Here is a 19,542-nt window from a genome sequence, read left to right on the forward strand (position 1 = left end):
GAGAAATTCACTAAAATATAGTGTCCTCATATGAGGCCGCAGGGTCTTAAGAGGATAGGGGTCTGTGCTGAGGATCTGTGCTGATGTCTGTCCAGTCGTGATTTTCTCTTGAGTGGCTGTTGTTTTAGACTGCCTTCAGTATAAGCTGTTTTTAGACTAATGACAAAGTTTGAGTTCTGAAACATACAGGATGTTTTTTTGACCTCTTATATGTGAAAATATCAAGGGAATTTTGGAGCAAGCGTTTCTCAGTTCCTGACCCGTTTTACAGTCTGTGTTTGTGTTTTTCAGCAGGTAGAAGCAGTCCAGATCTCCGTCGTCCCAACAGTAAGTCAGTTAAATGATTTGACAGTAAGAGCACAGAGTGAGAGTTCTTTAGCTTTGAGTAACTGACTGTTCATCATTCAGCTCTGATCCAGGCAGGACAACCAGCTATATATTATTAGTGTGTGAATGCTCACAAATTTGAATGTTTTATATTGTTGTCACAGGTATTTATTTATTGCATTTTTGACCTTTTTAATCACAGTTTGGATTTCTCTTTCTCTGTTAGCAGTATTTCATTTTTGTCTCATATGCTGCCAATTTATGATCAGTTTTAGTCCTTTGGTTAGTATTTGGAGTGATGAATGATTAATTTGCACTTGATATCACAGTTTTCGCTAACAGTCCCATTTCTCAATACATAGGTGACTGTAGCAATTTGCTACATTTTTTAACATTAAAATTTATTCTGAATATTAAATAAATAAATAGAATTTAAAATAAAATGAAATACTATTAAAACAATTAGATCTAGCTGAACACAACCCACACAGGTGTTAGTCTTTCAGTTTATCACAATCTATACATCTTATACCATGTTAATGTTGTATTTTCTAGGTAACATTTTTTTTTTTTTTTTACAGTGTCAGAAAGCTTGCAAGATGTTCCCGTCTCCAGTCTCTCGTCCAGACGGATTGTTGTTCTGGGGAAAAGTGGTTCTGGGAAGAGTTCAGCTGCAAACACAATACTGGGACAGAGACAGTTTGAATCTCAGAGACGTATTCCCTCAGAAACCCGTGGATGTTCAGAGAAACATGCCACTGTTTCCGGCAGATCTGTGACTGTAGTTGATACTCCTGCATTATTTGACACACACATGGATCCTGAAGAGTTAATGACAGAAATAGCTAGACGTGTTTATTTATCCAGTCCTGGACCACATGCTTTCCTCATTGTGTTCAGAGCAGATGACAGATTCACTGAACAGGAGCAGCAGATTCCTCTGATCATTGAGAGGATGTTTGGTGAGGAGGTGTTAAAATACTCCATCATTCTCTTCACTCACGGAGAACTGCTGGAAGGAATATCAATACAGAGAATCATTGAGGAGAATCAGGCTTTAAGACACGTAGTAGATCAGTGTGGAGGCAGATTTCACGTCTTCAACAATGAAGATCTGAATAACAGAGAGCAGGTGAATGATCTGCTGCAGAAGATTGACTCAATGATTGAGCAGAATGGAGGAGGACATTACAGTAATCAGATGTTTCAAGATGCTCAGAGATTCAGACGAGAAGAAGAAGAAAGGAAACAAGATGAGCACGAGAGAGAAAGACCAAAGAGAAGAACCAAATCAGACAGCGAAAGTGGCAGCTGCACAGTATTTTAAAGTATTAATTTATTTCCTCATACCAGCAAACTAGTTGTTTTTCTGTGAAATTTGCTGTTTTCAATTAAAATATGTAAACTATGTAAATTGTTTTGATCAGAAGATGGGGGGGGGGATTAACTATGCTAACCATGTTTTTTGGTTTTACTATAGTAAAGCCATGGTTAATTATTGTAAGGGAATCACAATTTTCATAAGTTTTTTCTTTTTCTTCTTTTTTTCCCCCATTAAACCGTCACAGCAGCTGTCACTACATCAGTCAGTGGTGCTGCTGATTAATAATCATATTTTTGTATAGTCATGTATTTCAGACTAAATATATACAATTAATTAAGGAATCAACTCCTAAATCATTGTGTAATTTAACATGTAAATGATTATGTGATTATTCTGGTGATATTGTCAGGGAAAACAGTGCTGTGATTGAATGAATGTATACTGAGGTTGTATTTAAAAAAAAAAAGTCTTTACATTTTTCATGATTAAAAAAAAAAATACTGAATACGTAAAGGCACTAATGAGTGATGGGTGAAAGACTGATATCTAGTCTCCATTTCTCCTGTTTATTCTGTGTCAGTCTGGTGTTTGTGTGTTTCTCATGTGTGTTTAATTTTTTCAGCTCAAACGCTTCATGATGATTCATGTGAAATGGAGGAGTATTTTCATTCCTGCAACAGTGTTTAATGCAAACATGTTCATTTATTGATATTCTAAATCAGGAAAGGTTTCATTGAGATTGTGTTTATGTTGTGAATTGTATTTGTTTTCTCAGAAGCATGTTCATGTGTTTGTGACCTCAGCGACCTCAGCAGGGCCTAAATCTCTTCCCGTGAGAGAGTTTGTTCACTGATGATGTTCTTCATGATGATGTTCAGAATGTTTGGTGTCGAATGAAAGCTAGTTGCGTCAGCAATAATCTGGTGTGGATGAAAAGGGACTTTTCTCATCATGATGTATGATTAAAACAATTATAGGAATCTGCTAGGATATTCTTTTATTTTATGAAATAATGCAGCAAATGATTTTAGGCATGCAAAACCGAGCCGTGCGGGGCGGGGCTCCGCCCTACAGAAACACTTGGGATTGGATCAAACAGGAAGAATCCGATTGGGCCATTCGCCCGTGGGTGGATCCCAAATCAGCCCGTTAATGACAGGCACCCAACTTTGGCTGCGGGTGCTCTCTCTCTGCTTGCTCGCGCTGTTTGCAACTTCGTCTTCTGTTCTGATCACGCTGTTAAGCGCTTGCCATTAACATCTGGCCAAGCATTGAACAACGATCAAGACTTAGTCATACTTCTAAAGAAACTTTAGCACCTGAACCAAAGAACTGAAACAAACTTCCTCAGCGTGTCATCACGCCACAGAGAAACCAACCAATTGCGAAAGGGCATCCCCAGTGACGATGAAGCATCAACAGCCAATCCGCGCCAGGATCCCCTTGACCGGGAAAGGAACGGAAACTGAACTTAAAGCAAGTAAAATCAAACAATATTGTCTAATGCTGTTGGAAACTGGTTGTATTCATCTTTAAGAGTAAAGAGTGCAGTTCCATGCTTGTGACTCCCTCAGGTTGAAGTATAGAGCATTCTTGAAAACGAGCATTAGAACCTTAAGCTCTCTTCAGGTCAAAACAATTCATTGCCTGCAATGTGTGTGTTTGTGTGTGTATGTATTCTGTTTTGTGTTATTTAGCTTAGTATTGTGGTAGAGTAGTGAAATAAACTTTGATTCTATTAAGAAATCTCTTGTCTGTTGCTGTTTAATTTTCAAATCTTAATTATTTGCCAAAAGATTGAGTTACCTATGCTAAATTACCTGTGCTAAGATTACTATGATCAACATTACCTAATCAATTCTGTATTACTGTGGCCACGGGAATAATCTGAATCGTTAAGAGATAACGTACTGATTTTAATGCTTGCTGGACAAGTCGTTAATGAGGTATCGTTAATAAGGTATAAGTTTGACATTTTGATTAATATCAATTAATCATATAAATATTGAATCTTAAAAATGATTCCCTAAAAGCTAAAATTAGAATAATAGTTCTAAAGTTACTACAGGGCCGCGGGCCGAAGAAGGCCGAAGCCGCTAGAAGAAGCCGCGGCCCTCGCGCCCCGGTCCTGAGAGGGGAGCGCGTGCGACCGCCGGACTCCGCCCCTTACCTGGACCCTTCCTTCCAGAACACTGCCCTCCTTCACAAACCCCGCGGCACGACAAGGACACCAGATCCCCCTGTTTATTTTTGGACACTTTAATCCCTTTTGGGCACTTTATTTTATTATTTTATTTAATAAAAGCCTCTCCGAGGCCTGACGCCACACCCACTGTGTCTGTCGTTTGCTCCTCCCGCCACAATATATATACGGCGCTCTCTTCCACCATCAATACCACCACTGAGGAGAGGTGTTTTTGTTCACTACTCACTGCTGCGTGTGTGCGCACTTGGATGGGTTAATTGCAGAGCACAAATTCTGAGTATGGGACACTATACTTAACCACACATCATGTAATTTCCTTTCAGTCTATTTGTCATAACATACAAATAGATTGTGTGTTACATAACAATTGTTTTAGTGTAACACTACTGTAGCTGTTGAAAGATAATTAACTTATTATTTAAAAAAAAAAAAAATGCAGCACAAAAAGTTAAGAAAGTATACTCTTTAAATGAAACATGTTGAAGATTTGGTCAAAAGAAAAAATAAATAGAGTGAATAGCAGCTGCTGAGTTTAGATTTACTTTCACTTAATGTAGTTCATGCTTTTAGTTTCTGTTACTGTTAGAGGAGGCTCCTGATTGGTGCTCAACAGTAACAAACATGTTCAAACACTGTCCGATGACCTGCTTGAGCTAATGATTACCTGATACTGTTCAGATTTATTACAGTAACAGTCACATGAACAGACTGACAAAGCCTCTAAAAAAGACATCTTGAAGGTGTTAAAGATCAACTCACTTTAGCAGCTCTTTGATTTTCACATGGACAAACTGAAAAGAAAACAAAATGTGTCATAATATACTCAAACATGAATTTAAATAGTTAATAATTCAAATGTGCAAAAAAGTGCACACTGTAATACTTTAAAAAAACAGCCAAATTCTAACAGTAACATACTGTTTACCATTACAACCATAATATATACCATTGCATTCTGAGTAATATGTATTGTTTTCAGGAAAGCAACCTACAGGAATATACAGTGAATTATCAGTGTTCTGAGTTGACGCTCAGAGACTGTGTCCCAAATCAGATCCTACTACACCCGCATTCACTATTCACTACACGAGTTTACTAATGTAGTGCACTTGAATAAGCATCACCAGTTTCACTCATTACTAACCAGACTGATTTTCTGTCAAACTTCTACAAACGTTCTCAGTGGAAATTGCAAAGGTTAAGATGTTGATGATTTATTGCAAATGTTTCATGTAAAGTTACTATTATGGCAGTTAATGTTTTATTTAGTTGGACCCTTGGACACTCTCTGTTTGTTTTTCTGCCTGCTGTAATATGCCTGGCTTATTTGGTAAACTTGTTTTATGAAACAGGTCCCTGGTGATGTTGGATTTATGTTGATCGTGACATTCTCTTAATAAAGTAGCCTGATCTAAAGTCTAACGAATCCTGCAACCTTTTGCCTATTTGCACAGTAACATCAAATAAAACACATTTTAAATAAAACATTAACATCTAAACCTCTGTTAATTCTCAGTAATGACATTTGTAGACAATTAATTAGATCTTGAGAAATGTAATGTCTTCTTTTATTTTAGCTGATTTCATGTAAGGTTGTGGCTGAAGTCAGTTGTAGTTCTTGTGTTTTTCTTTTCTTCAGTGATTCTTCTAACAGCAGGTGTTCATCACTAATGCTCCATCATCACTTAATTAATCACTTAATGATCTCATTAACTGCAACACCTTTTACTCATTGTAGTGTGGACACTACATGATTTTGCAGTGGGGTTAAAGGGGTTAATGGTGTAAAATAAAAATAAATACAAAGACCTATCTGTGAAAAGAGTATAAACAGCAATTTAAGTTTAAGGTAAATTAAGTTACCACAAACAAATTCTGGAAAAACAGTGGTAAGTAGGCAAACCTGCTGCCAGTAGTTTACTGTAAAATTACTGTGAAATCACAAGTGAACTCTATGAAAGGAGAGTAAATGCTGAAATGGAGTGTCATTCCATGTGGTTATGCACATAATGATATAGGGGTAATCTTTAAGTGTTTAATGTTGTTCTGTTAGAATTTAAAGGGTTTCTGCTTGTCTGAGTTTTGTGTGTTGTGCTGAAGAGTAGAGTGTGTTTAACTCAAGGATGAGCAGAGAAACACTGTTGATCTGCCATATGTTGCTTTATTTAAAAAAGCATCATATGACCCTTTAAGATAATATTAAGAGACTTACGTTTTAGTCACCCTATTGCCTGTTTTTGCTCTATTTACTTAACAAAAATAATTCCAAATAAAGCCACAGCACTGTTTGCGTCTCTGCAACACGACATTCGTTCCTGAATGAATCAACCGTTTAAATGATTCGGTTCAGTCGCAATGACTCACTTATTAACAGTGACTTGATGCCACCTGCTGGCGGTTTTAATTTCACATTTAAACTATCTTTTCATTTTCAAACAGTTTCAGGTAACACTTTATTTCGGTAGTCCACTTAGACATTCTACTGTTTTATGGCCTTATTTCAGTGACTTAAAATAAATTAGTTTTTCACTAACCACGCATACACGTTTCTTTCTCAAAAACACAATCATGTGCATACATGCTGCTCACATATTATTGTAGCCCAGTTTCTGCTGATTACAGTGTTATTCGACTTTAGCCATTGATATGTTTATAAGCAACTGAAAACAACACAAATATCAGGGCATGTCAAAACTTCTCCAAGGCCCAAAACACCCTCAGACCCCAGAGGGTTAAAGATCATTATTTTGTGTATTTGGTGTAACAGAATATGTTGAAATGTTGTATTGTTCAAAAAGCACGTTATTTTACAAAACTGTACATTATTGTAGGTCCTCTATGCCTTCCGACAAGCTCAGTCTGCTCTGATTGGCCAACTGACACAGTGCATTGTGATTGGCCGAACACCACAAGCCGCGTAGGAAATGTAACACCCCTTTCCATAATCGCCAGCTTTAGCTTTCAAAATTATAGTAAAGACAGTTAATAATGTCCTTAGTTTTACCATCAGTTCAAGCCCGAGAGGGGAACAGAGTCACGTGACAGACACAGTGATGATGCTCGTATGTGTTTGCACACAACAGCGGTTGTGATGTGACCGTTTCTCCCCCTCTCTCTCTCTCTCTCTCTCTCTCTCTCTCTCTCTCTCACACACACACACACACACACACACACACACAAACGACGCTGCACTGTGACTGTCTCTCTCTCACACACACACACATTTACAAACACACAACGCGCAAAATTCCGCATTTAAACAGTTAATAGTAAATACTTTAAATACTTTACAAAACATACAGCCCCTGATTCAGAAGCGCCAGATTGTCATAGCAAAGTCATAATTACCTCCTCTCCTAGGTTCACAAAACGGTTTTCCATAAAATGCGTTGCTGTTGCTGTTGTAAGTAATCTTAATTATTCCTAAATGCATCTACTTTCGGAAGGCCAAATAAAGTGCTTTTGCTTTCACCTAGAAACACAGCGTCTCCCTGTCATGGCTCCAACAACACTACAGCGGTTACTGAAACCACGCCTTCTTTCTTTGCATGAACATTTGGGCTGCATTACGCAAATATTTCCACACTGTGACGTAGACATGTGGGGGGCGTGTTTGAATGAGCCTTTTTAGGGGGGCGTGGCAGAGTCTTAACTTTGATAAATAATATCTCTTTGGTTTTGAGACTTTAGTCTTTGCAACTTCAGGAATCTTATCTATGCACAAACAGCTTGTAACACTCCAAAGAGAAAGGAAAAGTTGAAATGGCATATGACCCCTTTAACTGTTGAAATCATTTGTAATACTGATAAGTTTTTAGAGAAAAACTACATGATATAAATATAAATGTCTGCCCCAAAACTTGAATTTTGTGATCATGCTAAATATATTTTAATAGACTGAATCATGCAGTGAAAACTCACTCTAAATGCGCACTAGACTTCATCACGACCTGTATGCGTGTACTCTGTAGGTATTGGCTTGGTTTTTGTGATATAGCCTACTCCGTAATGTCAAATCACACATCGTTAAAACAACAATTACGATATTATTAAAGACAATATATATCGCACACCCCTATATTCAATCATCTATATTAGTTTTCCTTACATTTTTTTTTCTTTAAAAGATATTTACTGTGCATTTTCACTCATTCTTAAATGCATATTTTAAGTAAACAACTGTGATTCAGATCACAGACGGGTTTGTTCCTGCTGATAGATTCACTCACTTCCAGCAGTCTGCAGAATGTGAACAGCTCTGGTACTCACAGGTGAGAGTGTGTTTCTGTCCTCAAACCACACCATTATTCACAATCAAACTCAAAATAATGATTATTTGTTCAGGATGATCATCTGATAGCAGATCCATCAGATCCCCAAAAACTGATTGATCCAGTTATTTCGGTCTCATCTGATCATCTCGTCACGTCTCACTGTGTGAATAAACTTCATCACGAGATCTACTGTGCTACTTCAGGAGTAAATGATTTCTCTCTCAACATCACGTTTATCTTTTTTTCATATTTAATCCTTCATGAACACTAATGCTGCTCTAATGAATCTTTCTTCCATCAAAGTTCAGACTGAACACCATCTTCACAGGTGAGAGAAACAGTAAAACACATCAGTGTGTTGATTGAGATCAAACTCTGTGTTGAACTGAATCTTCTGTGAATCTTCAAGTGAATCATGATGATTGTGAATGTGTTTTTCAGCGAGGAATCAAACTGCAGCGACTCCAAACCCAGGTGAGTTTCAGCTGATAAACATCTAATAAAACTCTGCAGATCTGATTCACACTCAATACACTTTCAGTATTTTCTCTCATATTGACTCGAGAAGGTTATCAGAATGAATCTCTCCAGCTCTCAGGTACAACATTTAGATCTTTAAACTCCTGTGGACTTGCTTTCTATATAGAAATGCTATATAGATTAATCATGTTTACTGATCAGCTAATCAGAATCAGAATCAGCTTTATTGCCAGGTATGTTTGCACATCCGAGGAATTTGTTTTAGTGACAGTCGCTCCACAGTGTGACAGAATGACAGCAACAGGACAGGGCACAGATAATAATAATAATTAGAAAAAAAAGAAAAATAAATAAATAATAATAATGTACAAATATACAAAGTGGACAATATGCAAAATAGCACAAACACAATATGCAAAATAGACAATTCAGTATGTACAGGTATGTTAGGTGCAAATTTGAAATGTAATAAGTATGTGTGTTAAATAAAAAGTATGATAGTGTTGTGTGTTTCATGTTTATTATTAAGAGTTCAAGTGTTCATGAGATGTATTGACTGAGGGAAGAAACTGTTCCTGTGTCTGGTCGTTCTGGTGCTCAGAGCTCTGTACCGTCGACCAGATGGTAACAGTTCAAAGAGGTTGTGTGCTGGATGTGAGGGGTCCAGAGTGATTTTACCAGCCTTTTTGCTCACTCTGGATAAGTACAGTTCTTGGAGAGTGGGGAGGGTTGTACCAATGATTCGCTCAGCAGTCCGGACTACCCTCCGTAGTCTTCTGAGGTCAGATTTGGTAGCTGAGCTGAACCAGACAGTTACTGAGGTGCAGAGGATGGATTCAATGATGGCAGTAGAACTGTTTCAGTAAGTCCTGTGGCAGGTTGAACTTCCTCAGCTGGCGAAGAAAGTTCAGCCTCTGCTAGGCCTTTTTAACAATAGAGTCTATGTGATTGACTCCCACTTCAGGTCCTGAGAGATGGTGGTGCCCAGGAATCTGAATGTCTCCACTGCAGTCACAGCGCTGTTCATGATGGTGAGTGGGGGGAGAGCAGGGGGGTTTCTCCTGAAGTCCACGATCATCTCCACAGTTTTGAGCGTGTTAAGCTCCAGGTTGTTGAGACTGCACCAGACAGCCAGCTCCTTAACCTCCTGTCTGTAAGCAGACTCGTCACCGTCCTGGATGAGGCCGATCAGTGTGGTGTCGTCTGCGAACTTCAGGAGCTTGACAGAGGGGTCTTTAGATGTGCAGTCGTTGGTGTAGAGGGAGAAGAGCAGTGGGGAGAGTACGCAGCCCTGAGGAGCTCCAGTGCTGATGGTGCGAGTGCTGGATGTGTATTTTCCCAGCCTCACTAGCTGCTGCCTGTCTGTCAGGAAGATGTTGATCCACTGACAGACGGAGGTGGGGATGGAGAGCTGAGTTAGTTTGGGCAGAAGGAGGTTTGGAATGATAGTGTTAAAGGCCGAGCTGAAGTCCACAAACAGGATCCTCACATAAGTCCCTGGTCTGTCTAGATGTTGCCAGATGTAGTGCAATCCCACGTTGACTGCATCATCCACAGACCTGTGTGCTCTGTAGGCAACTTTTCGTTGATTTCATTGATTCATCAGTTCAGTCGATCAGCTAATTTTCTATTGCATCTCTTGTATAGATCAGTGGTGGTGGATTTCTGCCCTGATCTTCATTGTTCTTCTGGTTTTGATCTGTTTCTTGCTGTGGAAAAAGATCTTCAGGTGAGTCACGACTGTTGAATTGATTTATTTAATTGTTAAATTATTATTATTAGAATCCAAGACTAACAGTATGTAAATGTTGCATCTGTTTTCAGATGTTTTCAGAAGGCAGCACCGAGAGTCTGTCAGCATAACGATCCAGAAAACAGGTGAGTGAATCAAACAGAAAGAAAGTCTTGAAGTGAGTTTGACTGAATCACACGATCAAACAAATGGATGATGTTTGAATCTTCAGCTCAGACTCATTGAATGAATCTGTGTTTCTCTCAGGGATCCTGAATCTGATGATGAGACGCTGCTGAAGGTCAGGGGCCTCATGTATAAAACTCTCTGTATATTTCATCCTAAAAGTGTACATACGCACAAAAGCTAGATTTTGCATACGCACAAAGGTGTTCAGATTTATAAAAGCATGCATACGCCAGAACATGTGCAAAAATCCCTTTATAAATCCCAGTTAGGGGAAGATTGTGTGCACGTGCAACTCCACCCCATCTCCTCCCAGAATACATACTTACACATACACTTACACCAAATACATTTCACACACACTACAGTCATTTTCTGTTGTAGGAAAACTTGTTAAACTGGTAGAAATGCACAACATAAACTATCACACATGCACAAACTGATACGATACAGATATCTAGACTATACATGTCAATTCAGGTAATTGGATGCTAGAAATTAATTTACTTTTAATTAATTAATTAATTATTTTTTTATATTTAAAATTCAAATATAAATTTTATTAATTTATTGCAATAGTAATATTTTTGTGTATTTATAGAGCATGAGTAAAAAAACTACAAATGTACATTAAGAGAAAAGGATATTGTTTTTGATGGTTTGGGATTTTATGCCGTTTGTACTCTAGGGTTTAAAAACAATAAACTCTATGTAGCCGGGGTCGTGGCTAATAATGGGGGGCGTGGCTATGCAGGTATTGTACATCTTTTAAGCAGGCATTTGAAAGTAGGCCTGCAGACGGGGTCCGATCTGTTGTGTGGACGTGTGCTGTCGGGCGGCACGTCCTTGTTTGGCTGTGCACGAACATGGTCTGGGTTAGCAGGTAGGCTAAGTAAATATTGATTGTTTAGCTTCACGTTCACAAGGTTTTTTATTAACCTAGGGTATTTTGTTTTTAATGCAGATGTAAACATCGTGCTGTCTGGTAGTACCTCCGTGTCTAATTATGTATGTGGTCTGGGTGAGCAGGTATGCTAAATAAACATTGGTTGTTTTGCTAACAAAGATGGGTTTTATTAAATAAGAGTGTTATGTTTTTAAGGTAGATGTAAACATCGTGGCTTTGTTGGTTGACGGTCATGCTCATTCTTCCTTGATCTGGAATACCTGTGGAAAATAGTTTAGGATTGCTTGCTGTTTTGCAGGTAATTGCAGAGGTTTTTAATACGGGATGTATTAGTGTTTTTATTATTTTAATGGGATTAAAATAAAAATTAATTGTTGTAATTTCCTTTTGAATACTGTTGATTGTGTGTTGTTTTTTATTAGGTGTAGTTGATCGCTGTTCCTTCAGTGTTTGTTACGTTATATTTTTCTCAGCTAGCTGGTCTCGACATGTGTGCGCTGTATGCCTCCAGCGCAATTAAGATGTGATGAATGTTGTGAATTAGACTGGCTAGCTGAGTGTTTTTTTCTTTGTTTGTTTGTTTTTTGTTTTGTTATATCACTTCCCAGCCTCGTGTTACCAGCCAACCTTTGTAGTCTTTTATACATGTGATGCTTTAAACACCTCAAGTATCCATTTGCATGAGGGTTATGTTTGCAGTGAAATTAATGGTTGATTGGGAGTGTGGTTATTTTGAGTGAGGTGTTTTACATGTATAGAAAGTGGAGGGTCTAATTACTTTGTGTGGAAAAGCTGTAAGTGTATCGGAGTTTATAAAGGGTTGGCTGGCCATTAATATCATCTTTTTGGAGAGGGAATGAATTTTGTTTGCTTTCTGATGTATTTTGATTTATATTAATTGTTATAAATTGATTTGCATTAATAAATTTATGTGCGTGATATTAGTTTAAGTATTAGTTTGTTTTTTTTGTGGTCATCCCTGCATTCAGGATAAGTCCGCGGGTTACAATTTGGCGTAGTCGGCAGGGTGACCAATTCCTTTTTTTGTTTGTTTGGTTTTTAGGCTGGGAAGTGGATAGTTTTTGTTTTTGTTTTTTTAGGAGGAACAGCGATCAGCTCGTACGACGGTTGCTTTTTGGCAACATTGGATTGGTCTACTGCAGTTATGGCGGAGGAGCTGCAACAACTACGTGAACAGCTGGAGCAACTGCGAGTGGAAAATGAAAGACTGAGAGGCCAGCCTCAGGTTGGAGGTTTACCAAGTGTTACATCAAGTTCAGCCCCCGAAGGTAATGCACAGCGGCGTGAACAGGCAATATATTTGCCTAGAGAGAGAAAATGTTCCAAATTCTCTGGTAAAGTGTCTTCTGGTTCTCCTTTTTTGGAGGACTGGATTGAGGAGGTGGAAAGCTGTACTAGGGGGAGACACATGTCTGAGGTAGATAAAGCCATGTTTGTGTATGATCATCTAGAGGGGGAGGCTCGGACTGAAATTAAGTTTAGGCCTGGGGAAGTCAAAGAGAATCCTGTTGAGATATTTGCAGTTTTGCGTGAATTGTATTGCTCCTCTTCTTCTTATGTGATTTTGCAACATCAGTTTTTTGATAGAAAACAGAAGGAGGGGGAATCTTTACAAGAATTTTCTCATGCATTGATGAATCTTATGGATAAGGTACGAAAAGCTAATCCTAATGTTGTATCTGACCATCAGGTGGTTCTGCGAGATCAATTTTGTGAGAATGTTCAGGACCATACTCTTCGAAGGGAACTAAAGAGGTTGGTGAGGCAGGATTCATCTTTGACCCTCCTGGACCTACGCAAAGAGGCCATGCGTTGGGTGGAGGAGGGGCAGCCTCCAAGAAATCGATCAAGTAAAGTAGTCCATCACTCATTCGAAACTCAAGTTGTTTCCACATGTGACGAGAATCGGGTTGTTAGTTCTGAATTTGCAGAATTGAAAGATATGGTCCTAAGACAACAAGCACAATTGGATTTGATTCTTAAAACTTTGAGTACTCCAGAAGGGGTTGTGGGTAATGCTAATAGAGTTCCCAAAAGTAGATTTCGCAGAGCACCTGATGGTAAACCCATATGTATGAAATGTAATCAAGCTGGTCATATAGCGAGATATTGTACTACCAATTTGCAAACTAGGTCCCCGCCTGCAGTTGGTTCTAGTGGTGGGGCCGTCGTTGAGTCAGTCTCAATGACGGAAAACTAGAGTCCTCCAGGGTGCAGAGCCACACACTGGAGATGGGGACATTAGGCTCAAAAGTTCATTCTCAAGGCTTTTCTAGTTTGGTAGGGTCTTGTCCAACATTGACTGTTAAGATGGGAACTGTTGATGTTTTGTGTTTATTAGATACAGGCTCTATGGTTACCACTTTAACTGAGAGTTATTTCAATCGTTGTTTTTCTGATTTCAATAAAGGTGGTCTTCGTGACTGTGCCTGGTTGGCATTGAAAGCAGCAAATGGGATGGATATTCCATGTGTGGGGTATGTAGAACTTGATGTTAGTTTATTTGGGGTCACACTACCTAGTAAAGGGGTTTTGATTGTGAAGGATTCTTGTTCTCCTACCATGTATGCTCAGAAGGAGAAGATTCCAGCTGTTTTGGGTATGAATATCATTCGAGAGTGTTATGTCAGCTTATTTAAGGAACATGGTGCTGAGCTTTTTCAGATTCCCAGAATACAATCAGCTGCCCCAGCATGGAAACAGGCACTCCGCTGTTGTCAAAAAATTGAAGCGGTTTCAAATTCTTCTTCTGCATTTAAGGTGAGAGTGCAGGGTAAGACTCCCGTTCGTGTTGCTGCAGGTACCATGACTATGGTTCCTGTTACTTGTCCTCAAGTTTCAGGTGCAGTGATAGAGTTTCTGTTAGAACCACTGGGGCCGGAGGAAAATACCCTTCCAGAGGGTTTGCTGCTGTCTCCCTCTTTGGTGCATGCAGAGAGGGGGTTAGTGTATGCACCTGTTGTTAATGTAGGGAGTACTGAGGTATGGGTGGCACCCCGTCGTATTATAGGTACTGTTCAAGTAGTGAAAGTGGTAAGTGCCCCCAGACCCAAGTTACAAATTTGTCCTGAAAATGTTTATAGTGCTCAAGTCTCTGCCTATGTAGCAGAGCCGTTGTCTAGTTGTAATATTGACCTTCCTTCTTTTGACGGACTTTCTGAACAGGAAATGGAACAGGCAAAGCAGTTACTTGGCAGTTATCAAGTTGTTTTTTCTACTGCTGAGGGTGATATAGGATGTACAGCTTTGATTAAACATGAGATTCCTCTAGTGGATGAGAAACCTGTTCGACAACCATATAGACGAATTCCTCCTTCTCAGTATGAGTCCGTAAGGTCTCATATTCAACAGCTTCTAGATAGTAAGGTGATTAGGGAGAGTAGTAGTCCTTATTCCTCCCCAATTGTCCTGGTACGGAAGAAGGATGGAACAATTAGGATGTGTGTTGACTATCGTCAATTAAATGCAAGGACAAGAAAGGACGCTTATCCACTCCCGCGAATTGAGGAGTCTTTGGATGCTCTGACTGGTGCAAGGTGGTTTTCCACCTTAGATTTAGTAAGTGGGTACAATCAGGTTGAGGTAGCTGAGGCGGATAAGGCGAAGACAGCTTTCTGTACTCCATTTGGGTTGTTTGAATTCAATCGTATGCCCTTTGGGCTCTGTAATGCACCAGGAACATTCCAAAGACTCATGGAACGGTTGTTTGGGGATGAGCGGTTCTCTTCTTTGCTTTTGTATTTGGATGATATAATTGTGTTTTCCTCTTCCGTACAGGAACACTTGTTAAGGTTGGAGGAGGTCTTTAAACGACTGCAACAGGAAGGTCTTAAGATCAAGTTGAGCAAATGCAGTTTTTTCCAGAAGCAAGTAAAGTATTTAGGCCATTTGGTATCCGAGCAGGGGGTTGCCACTGACCCTGATAAAGTGGCAGCAGTAAAAGAATGGAGTCGCCCAGTGCATTTGGCAGAGCTTCGTTCATTTTTAGGTTTTGCCAGCTATTATCGCCGGTTTATTGAGGGATTTGCAAAGCTGGCTAAGCCTCTTCATGAACTAGTGACAAAACTGGGTGGCTCTGTAAGGAAGGGTAAGACTCCACGGCTGCCTTTAGTGTCTGTGTGGAATGCGGAGTGTGAAAATAGTTTTCAAGCATTAAAAACAAAGCTGATTACAGCACCTGTGCTTGCATATGCAGATTTCCACAAGCCTTTTGTGGTGGAGATAGATGCAAGCCATCAGGGTTTGGGGGCAATTTTGTCCCAAGAGCAGGGTGGGAAGCGTCGTCCTATTGCGTATGCTAGTAGGGGTCTGCGGAGGACAGAGCGAAATATGGAAAATTACAGCTCCATGAAATTGGAGTGTTTGGCCCTGAAATGGGCTGTATGTGATAAGTTTAGGGAGTATTTGTTGGGGAATCATTTTGTTGTGTACACCGACAATAATCCTCTCTGTCACCTGCAGACCTCAAAGCTGGGTGCTTTGGAACAGCGGTGGTTGTCACAACTGGCTTCTTTTAACTTTGTGATTAAGTACCGGCCAGGAAGAGTAAATCAAAATGCTGACGCATTGTCTCGACAGGTCCTGAATAATGTGTTGCCAGGAATAGAACTTCCCCAAGTTTTACGGCAACAGTTAAGGGAAAGATCTCCAGAGCGGGTGGTGGTGAGTGCCAGTGAAGTTGTTGCATTGCCTGGGCGCTCACCGGAGGACCTTTCCTATCTGCAGAAGGCAGACCCAATTATTGGCCCTATTATAAAGGCTTGGGATGCAGGTAGTGTTTTACGTTTTTCAGAGTTGACTGGTAGGGATCCAGCTGTAAAGGAGCTGGTTAGGCAGTGGGATCGATTGCGTGAGAAAGATGGGTGCCTCTATCGTTTATTGTATACACCTGATGGCCATAGAGAGATTTATCAGTTACTGTTGCCTCAAAAACTTCAAAGGGAGGTGTTTAGTAGTTTGCACGACAGTCATGGGCACCAAGGTAAAGATCGAACAGCAGAATTAGTGAAGCGTCGCTGTTATTGGCCTGGGATGATGAGAGATGTGGAACGGTGGTGTAGGGAATGTCAGCGATGTATTCTTGCTAAAGCAGTCCAACCAAAGGTGAGGTCTTTTATGGGAACGTTGCAAGCATCCCGGCCTCATGAAATTCTGGCCATTGATTTTACCTTGTTAGAGGCTGCCAGTGATGGGAGGGAAAATGTTTTGGTGCTCACTGATGTTTTTTCTAAGTTCACGCAAGCCACCCCGACTCGGGATCAGCGAGCAAGCACTGTGGCAGAGGTTTTGGTCCGACATTGGTTTCATTTGTTTGGGGTCCCATGTCGTCTGCATTCAGACCAAGGGCGAAATTTTGAGAGTAACCTGATTGGTCAATTATGTAAGATTTATGGTATACAGAAGAGTCGCACTACTTCTTACCATCCACAGGGTAATGGGCAGTGCGAACGTTTTAACCGAACTCTCCATGACCTGTTGCGGACTTTGCCACCAGAAAAAAAACAGCGGTGGCCTCAACATCTGCCACAGCTTGTCTACGCTTATAACACCACCGCGCACTGTTCTACTGGTATGAGCCCATATTTCCTAATGTTTGGATGCGAACCTAAATTACCTGTTGATTTTTTGTTAAATAATCAGTTGGAAGAGACTGTAGAGACGCCTGAACAGTGGATTGTTGAACATCAAGGTAGGCTTCAGGCAGCATATGGTGAGGTTCAGGAGAGGCTGAGGGAAAAGGTTGCTCGCCGTAACAGACGCTATGAGGGTAGGATAAATGATCAGGGTTTTAGAAAGGGTGAGCTGGTTTATCTTAAAAACCATCCTCGTGGACGAAATAAAATTCAGGATGTGTATGATTCATGTTTGTATAAGGTGGTCCGTGAACCCGGGGAGCAGGGTGCGGTGTACTCTGTTGCCCCTGTGTCTCAGGCAGGGCCGGTGAAGCAGGTGCATCGGATGGAAATGCGTAAGGCATTGATTGACCCGGTATTAAGTGATGTAGATCCTATTGCGTCTGATGAAGCAGTTAGTTCCAGTAGTGGGTCTGATACTGATTCAGATAGTGATTTGGCCTCCTGTGTTTTATTGCCAGGGGATTGTGAAGTGCCGGTTGAGGATGGTGCTTTGGATAGTTCCGCTGTATCAGAGACTCAGCCTGTAGAGCTGAGGCGTTCTAGAAGAACTACAGCGGGTCAGCACTCAAATCCATATAGACTGCCTAGGACGCTAGTTGCATCAGTAGAGGCGTTGTAAACCTGGAAATTGAGGTGCTGTTCTCGGGGGTAATTTCTTGTGCATGTGTGCATCGGCGGGTCGCCGTTGAATTCCTGGGGGGAAGAATGTAGCCGGGGTCGTGGCTAATAATGGGGGGCGTGGCTATGCAGGTATTGTACATCTTTTAAGCAGGCATTTGAAAGTAGGCCTGCAGACGGGGTCCGATCTGTTGTGTGGACGTGTGCTGTCGGGCGGCACGTCCTTGTTTGGCTGTGCACGAACATGGTCTGGGTTAGCAGGTAGGCTAAGTAAATATTGATTGTTTAGCTTCACGTTCACAAGGTTTTTTATTAACCTAGGGTATTTTGTTTTTAATGCAGATGTAAACATCGTGCTGTCTGGTAGTACCTCCGTGTCTAATTATGTATGTGGTCTGGGTGAGCAGGTATGCTAAATAAACATTGGTTGTTTTGCTAACAAAGATGGGTTTTATTAAATAAGAGTGTTATGTTTTTAAGGTAGATGTAAACATCGTGGCTTTGTTGGTTGACGGTCATGCTCATTCTTCCTTGATCTGGAATACCTGTGGAAAATAGTTTAGGATTGCTTGCTGTTTTGCAGGTAATTGCAGAGGTTTTTAATACGGGATGTATTAGTGTTTTTATTATTTTAATGGGATTAAAATAAAAATTAATTGTTGTAATTTCCTTTTGAATACTGTTGATTGTGTGTTGTTTTTTATTAGGTGTAGTTGATCGCTGTTCCTTCAGTGTTTGTTACGTTATATTTTTCTCAGCTAGCTGGTCTCGACATGTGTGCGCTGTATGCCTCCAGCGCAATTAAGATGTGATGAATGTTGTGAATTAGACTGGCTAGCTGAGTGTTTTTTTCTTTGTTTGTTTGTTTTTTGTTTTGTTATATCACTTCCCAGCCTCGTGTTACCAGCCAACCTTTGTAGTCTTTTATACATGTGATGCTTTAAACACCTCAAGTATCCATTTGCATGAGGGTTATGTTTGCAGTGAAATTAATGGTTGATTGGGAGTGTGGTTATTTTGAGTGAGGTGTTTTACATGTATAGAAAGTGGAGGGTCTAATTACTTTGTGTGGAAAAGCTGTAAGTGTATCGGAGTTTATAAAGGGTTGGCTGGCCATTAATATCATCTTTTTGGAGAGGGAATGAATTTTGTTTGCTTTCTGATGTATTTTGATTTATATTAATTGTTATAAATTGATTTGCATTAATAAATTTATGTGCGTGATATTAGTTTAAGTATTAGTTTGTTTTTTTTGTGGTCATCCCTGCATTCAGGATAAGTCCGCGGGTTACATCTAAAATAAACATAAATGACCTCAATGTGGGAAATTAAACAGAGCTAATTTAATTTACATCTACTATTTTCAGATCTGTAATATTTTAATCACAATAACTGCACTTTTACTTATATTTTTAGACACTTGCACTGTAATTAACTCATTATCCTTTATATGATTAAACAGTGTGGATTAATTTGATATTTCACTGTTATTACCCAGGAAAAAAGACAGAAACACACTATATGGGGTAAGTTTTCACATGGGAAGCTGCCGTTTACTGACACAGAATGCAAAATACTATCATTTAAAATATGAAATAAAGCACAGGCTCTAAACACAATTCCTGGTTATTGTAGTTATTCATTTGTTTTATGGTAAATCCATAGGTTCACATACATTTCCAGCAGTATTGTTTGAACATACATCAGTGTGGTTTTATTGTGTTCATGTGTTTTCTCAACAATTGTAACAAAAATATGATACTTTTTTTTTTTTCTTTGGACAAGAGATTTTTAAAAATTATTCTAATTCAAGAAGGTTCTGAATTTGTTT

The 19,542-nt window shown here is 39.7% G+C and overlaps 1 protein-coding gene across 1 annotated transcript in view; it reads left to right on the plus strand.

The window, feature by feature from the left end:
- The window catches only part of LOC306863844 (GTPase IMAP family member 9), a 5,063-nt gene extending 1,672 nt beyond the window's left edge, over positions 1–3,391 (plus strand). Inside the window, exons 2-3 of the mRNA XM_079407388.1 lie at positions 292–327; positions 909–3,391. Coding sequence (XP_079263514.1) covers positions 292–327; positions 909–1,654 — 782 coding nt within the window. The 3' untranslated portion in view covers positions 1,655–3,391. The remainder of the gene's footprint in view (positions 1–291; positions 328–908) is intronic.
- The last annotated feature ends 16,151 nt before the right edge of the window (positions 3,392–19,542 follow it).

This window comes from Barbus barbus (genome assembly GCF_936440315.1).
Source record: "Barbus barbus genome assembly, chromosome: 4".
In the NCBI taxonomy this organism is placed as follows: domain Eukaryota; kingdom Metazoa; phylum Chordata; class Actinopteri; order Cypriniformes; family Cyprinidae; genus Barbus; species Barbus barbus.